Source organism: Cibotium barometz, chromosome 60 (genome assembly GCF_041138505.1).
Source record: "Cibotium barometz isolate CiBa-2024 chromosome 60, ASM4113850v1, whole genome shotgun sequence".
Taxonomy (NCBI): Eukaryota; Viridiplantae; Streptophyta; class Polypodiopsida; order Cyatheales; family Cibotiaceae; genus Cibotium; species Cibotium barometz.
Genome location: NC_141105.1, coordinates 20978894 through 20984886, shown reverse-complemented (window position 1 = coordinate 20984886; position 5993 = coordinate 20978894). Strand labels below are relative to the sequence as shown.

The 5993-nt window shown below is 38.0% G+C and overlaps 1 protein-coding gene across 1 annotated transcript; it reads left to right on the top strand.

Annotated features, from left to right (window-relative positions):
- Positions 1–349: 349 nt before the first annotated feature.
- LOC147605107 (beta-glucosidase 34-like) lies at positions 350–5776 on the top strand. Its single transcript, XM_086794127.1, has 13 exons — positions 350–574; positions 683–752; positions 1209–1267; positions 1447–1522; positions 1636–1707; positions 1907–1994; positions 2196–2457; positions 2557–2672; positions 3392–3618; positions 3750–3778; positions 3900–3996; positions 5049–5148; positions 5402–5776. Exons 1-13 carry the CDS (start codon positions 392–394, stop codon positions 5589–5591), a joined length of 1569 nt encoding a protein of 522 aa, XP_086650253.1. The 5' UTR covers positions 350–391; the 3' UTR covers positions 5592–5776.
- Positions 5777–5993: the final 217 nt, after the last annotated feature.

Below are 5993 nucleotides of genomic sequence, written 5' to 3'. Positions count from 1 at the left end.
GGATGACCTTTGAGCTCAAGTACATTTTGTAAAAAATGTATAGATTAATCCATTTTATAGTTATTTTTTTTAAAATCTTTAAATTCACGAGAAGGAGAAATTACAACTGGTTTTAAAAAACACGTGGCTCAAGTTTCCAAAAAGCACAACTTTGGACATGTGACATAGCTCGTGAACGTCAAGGAGACAAGGGCCATACATGGATGGGTTTGTAATAATATGTAAAGGCAGGCATAAAAAGGCACACACGAGGCAAGAGGCAGATCCCACGTGAGCGGCAACGCACGCTGAACGTGCAATCTCTCGACATGGGGTTGCATTTTTTCGAAATGAAACCGTTAATATTAAGGGGCTTGCCAAGCAAACTCGCTGCGCATGACACTGCACCAAAATGGCGCACTTCATCTCTCGACTAGCAGTGTTCTGCATCGTGTGCGCCAGTGTGTGGCGCTGCGTTAGCACTACCGTCATCATCATCTCTGATGAGAGCTCTTTGTTCCCCAATGGCACCGGTGTCACACGCTCCAGCTTCCCTGATGGTTTCCTCTTCGGTGCCATCACCTCTTCTATGAAGGTCCTTATTGAACCCGCCCATGTGTTTAATTAATCCAATTAATCATTCCATTAAGCACGCTTCATTTATCATAACCTGCATTTTCTGTCATAATCATTTTCTGCTCAGCATGAAGGAGCTGAGCTTGTGGATGGCAAGAGTTTGAACATTTGGGACCAGTACGCTCGGGCTGTCTCAGGTAATCGAATTGAATTCCATTTTGAAAAATGTTATTTAAGGATTTACCGCCGTAAGATCGCACCTAATATTATATTTAGTCCAATTTAAGGATTAATTTTCTCTCTTTTCTGGCACTAATACTCGCACTTAATATTATATTTAGTCCAATTTAAGGAGTAATTTTATCTCTTTTCTGGCACTAATATATATATTCATATGTATGGGACATATTTTCTTTTTTCCTTTTAGCCCATACATATGTATGGGACATATTTTCTTTTTTCTTTTTAGCCCATACATATGGCATTTTTTTTAATTTTTGCCTCTTATATATAAATTTACTCTTTTTTTTTCAGCAATTAAGATCTAGCTTACATATGAATTTAGCTCAATGTAAACTCGCATTAATATCTAGCGCAGGTCAAAGTTTTTTTAATTTTAAAAAATAAATTGGGGGGCTCAAATGTGATGGCAGGGGCTTCTTTGGACGGCTCGATTCCAGGCCAATGTGGCGACAACTACTATCGTTATAAGGTAATTATAAAAATTATTATTAAAGTGATGAGCTATTTTCTAAGTTGAACAAAGAGTATTCTCTGAAGAGCTTAAATGTATTTTCTTAGGTAATTAATGTTTTTTTCCTTAATGTATTATCATTTCAGCTACAGTATTTTTTTTCCCTTAATTGAGAGTTATTGATGATGGGGCTGCAGGAAGATCACAAGCTAGTGGTTGACATGGGGATGGATGCATATCGCATGTCCATAGCTTGGTCTCGAATTCTTCCAAGTAAGCTAATATATTATGTGGCTAATTAAAGTCTTTAGCTTTAATATAACTTTAAATTAAACTCTTTAGCTTTTAATATAACTTTAATTTATATCTTGCCAATGCTAATGTAGATGGCAATGGAGAGGTGAATGAGGCAGCCATCGCCCATTACAATGGCGTCATTGATGACGCCCTCCAACAAGGTAGACCCCCCCCCTTTTGCACACTTTACAAAGCGCTTTTTTTTTTCTCTCAATTTAATAATATTGTCTCAAGCCCTTTGTTTAGGTGTCAGACCTTTGACACGTGTGGCAGGTGACATACGTGTGGCACGTGTCACACGTGTGGCAGTCTGTTCAAACCCTAATTTACTGATTAAACCCAATGAATTCTCTTCATCAGGATTGGAGCTTTTTGTTACTCTTTGGACTCAAGATCACCCTTACACACTAGATAACTCCTATGGTGGCCCTTTAAACAGCACATTTGTGTAAGTGGTTTCCTTCCCAAATCCATCTCAATTCTTAAACAACATGTAAATATCATATTCCAAGGATCATTGCTTGTCATTGTTTAATGATCTTGCATCTCAATAACCATCTCTTAATGTCATTGTTAATGATTCTAAGCTGTAAGTGATCGCTGCTTGTCATTGATTTTAATGATCCTTGTCATGTGTTGATTTGTGCAGAGATGATTTTGCCAATTATGCCAATGTGTGCTTCAGTGCATTTGGTAACAGGGTGAAGAATTGGATCACATTTGATGAGGCTAATGACTATGCAGGGCTTGGCTATGCCACAAATCAGAACCCTCCTGGCCGGTGCACGTCCAACATCGAGGTGTTTGGCATGTGCTGGGAGGGGGACTCTGGCACAGAGCCCTACATTGTGGGACACAATCTCTTGTTAGCCCATGCAGAGGCTGTTAGCATCTACAGAACTTACTACCAGGTAATGGCCTTTCAATTGAGTCTTCATTTAGTACTTAAATCTAGCTGATTAATTGAACAAAATAGGTAAAACTTCTAGCTAATAAATCTTGTTCTGTAGGAATCTCAAAATGGGACTATTGGTATAGCATTGTGGACTAGATGGTTTGAGCCCTTGACAAATAGCACAGCCGATCTAATTGCGGCTCAAAGATCGACGGACTTTCTCCTTGGGTGGTACTATACTCTCCATTCATTTTTTTTCTGCACTCAGATTTCTCCCATTGCTAGCATTTGGGGGTCATAAAAATTTCCAGCTCTAATGGTGAGTGCACCTGTCCAACCCAAATGAGGGCCAAATGCTTGTATTTGGCCCTCTTAAGAGGCTTGTTATATGAATGGGCTGAGTCTACACTTGTAGTGTCTGTTCCATTTTTCAATTCTGCTAGTATTAGATGTGCTATTTCTGCGAGCTCTGTTTTTCTTTGCCTCCTGGGGTATATATATCCTAGCGACAGTGCGCTTTTCGGGAGGCAAGTACACAATTCAAATCTACCCACTCCCATAATGCAAAGTGATGATGGCATGTAATTCCAGTACCCTCCTTTATATTATATGTATGTATGTATGTATGCATCTCCATCAATGCATGTACTAGCACATGCACACATGCACGTTATACACACAGGACACATGCACATATGTATGCAGTATGTATGCATGTGTGCGCTTATGCACATTGTGTATACACGCATGCATGCGTACATGTAGTATGCGTAGTCACATCAGCTCTCTTGTTCAGTTCCACATAATTGTAGCAAATGAGCTGATCCTAAACAGCTAAAAAATGAACGATAATTGTTGATTCCAAAGGTTGAATGCAAGGCAAATTTGTGTGTGAGCAGTGTGAGTTTAAGTCAGTAATTAAAAGGGTTAGTAATGTTGCGATGATGCAGGTTTTTGGACCCCATTCTGGTGGGTGACTATCCTGAGAGCATGAAAGAGCTAGCAGGCTCTCGGCTTCCCTCTTTTACTGCAGAGCAGGTTGCTAAAGTGAATGGTTCCATCGACTTTCTGGGCTTGAACATAGTCACGGCATTCTATGCCTATGATTACAACTACTATGAGACAGATTACCCTGATGTCTTAAGCTATTATCTTGACCCCCGGGCTGGTTTAACTGGTATTAATCATGCCCTCGTGTTCCTTTTTTTTTCTTTTTTGTACCCTTAATCCTGCTACTCCATTCAATAATCACTTGCTTAATTTGCGTTGTCTCGTATTCATCAATGAAACCTCTCTTGTGTGAAACAGGTTACAAAGATGGAGAGGCAATTGGAGTGGTAATTGTTTTTTGCTTTTGCTTTTGTGTGCTAATTGTACATTAATCGAATTGTCTTAATTCTCTCCACCTTGGGCTCTGATCGAATGAATCTCAATTTTGTGATTGTAATATATTTTCAGGGAACTCATGACTTTGCTGTCCCCTGGTGCATTCGCAAGACTGTAGAGTACATCAAATTCCGGTACAACAATTTCCCAATGTATATATCACAAACAGGTAAATCATGATTCAAGAGGGTAATCAAATGCCTAGTGTGGGTTCGCCAGAGCATGGTAATTAGTGGAAAGTGATTAAAGGGGTGTAAAGGTCTTTTTGTTTTACAAGCCATGGACTGGAACACAGAAATGCTTTTGTCATTAACTTCATAAAAGAGGTCATTAACTTTCACCAAAAAGCCTTACCACTCGAGTTCAAGTCCCACCTTTGGTCATATATGTCCTTATGTTGCATTCTACCGACGTTAATACCTCTCTCCCTCTCTCTCACCCTCTAAGGTATAACCCCAAGAGACCTAGTTGCCTATGTATGATAGCCACCGAAAACTGGAGATGGAGACACTACCCTCTTGGTTAAAGTGGTGCCCTTTTACTTGTAGGACACGGGTTCAATTTTGGTCCACCCCTCTTCCTCACTCCAAATAAAAGGGGTGAAAATGTGTCTTCTTCGTCAAAAAAAAAAACAAACAAAAACAAAAAACAAAACAAAACAATACATGAAAGCCCCTCAATGTAAGAGTCCCAAAAACCCCTCAATTAAGTGCTACATGGGTTTTTTTTTAACTCGGCCAAAATGGGTTCAATATTTGCATTTTTGTTTTGTATTTTTAGATAGTAAACCAACTAACTCAAGTCATGGGCATTATTACAACCTAGTTGCCACTTGGTAATTAGGAGAGTTATGTTAAGATAACAAATTCATTTTTAGCCTTGAATAGTGAAACACAAAGTTTGGCCACTTAAAACCTACCTAATAAGCCTATTTGTAGAGAATCTGGAGTAGAGCCTACCCCTAGTACCTTCTTTTATATCTTTATGCCTTCATGTCATTCCTATTTTGTTGTTTTCAATGGTCTTCGATGAATGTTTTTGCTCTCTTAATTGTCAACCCCTTTTCATCTTCTTTTTTCAAATGGTGTTGGGTATTTAACTTGATACCTTGCAAGAGTAGAGTACACAGAAGTGAGCTAACCACTAGGACAAGAGCCCTCCTACTCCCCTTTCTCTCTATTTTGAGAGTATGGCTAACTTTTTTGTGTTGATTTTAAATAGGTTGGGGAATTGAATTCTCAACAGAAGATGATACCATAGCAGATGACCAGAGAGTGGAGTTTTTTGCAACCTACTATGATCAGCTAAGCATAGCTATAAAGTAATTTCCTTCTTTTAAAATTTGAGTTGCTCTTACAAATCCTTTTGTATGATGCCAATGTAATGTTTTCTTATTCAAAATTTACCTTATAATTTCTTTTTTATTTTTCGTATCATTATACCCCAAGAGCCTTTTTAATGTAGTGCTTGTTTTAATGATTACATCAATAATATCTTTTTCAAGAATATAGTTTGTATAGTTATAATTTCTATCACAATTTCAACTAATATGATGTATGTTTTGGAAAATGCAGGGAGGGTGCTAATGTGAAGGGTGCATTTGCATGGTCTTTGCTTGATGGGTTTGAATTTAATCTTGGTCTACAAATCAGACTAGGGATTCATTTTGTGGATTATGACCTTAATCGGTATCCTAGAAAATCAGCCATGTGGTTCAAGGCCATGCTTGCGGACAACTCAACTCTTGCCAGAAGTTATTATTAGAAGTTAAGTTAATCAAGCTACAAATGGTTTTTGTCCTTTCTTTCTTGTAGAACAAAAGTTACGTAAAGTTAAAGCTTTTGAAGAGGTTTTTGGTCCCCTCATACATGGGAGCAAAAAGCTATTCTATTGATTGATTTTTATATATTAGTACTCAGAGGGGAAAAACCTTTGTGTTCATGTGAAAAGAGGAGGTTTAAAAGCCTTAAATCAAAATCACAAATTTTTGAAATGCAAAAGTAAAAATCATGATACTATGGAGAAGAAAAATCACTTTGAATATTGGCATAGTGACATGGCTTCACTTTCTTCATCTTATTATTTGTGTAAAGGAAGAAGCGTATGTAATTGCATCACTTAGTGGCAATATCCACATCACTTGTTAGCAATCGCCATAGAAAAATG

Excerpts from the sequence above, each read along its gene's own strand:
- LOC147605107 (XM_086794127.1), top strand. The coding sequence starts at position 392 with ATGGCGCACTTCATCTCTCGACTAGCAGTGTTCTGCATCGTGTGCGCC. Across the intron at positions 2,458-2,556 it reads TCTACAGAACTTACTACCAG|GAATCTCAAAATGGGACTAT; the intron begins GTAATGGCCTTT and ends CTTGTTCTGTAG. Across the intron at positions 3,619-3,749 it reads CCCCCGGGCTGGTTTAACTG|GTTACAAAGATGGAGAGGCA; the intron begins GTATTAATCATG and ends TGTGTGAAACAG.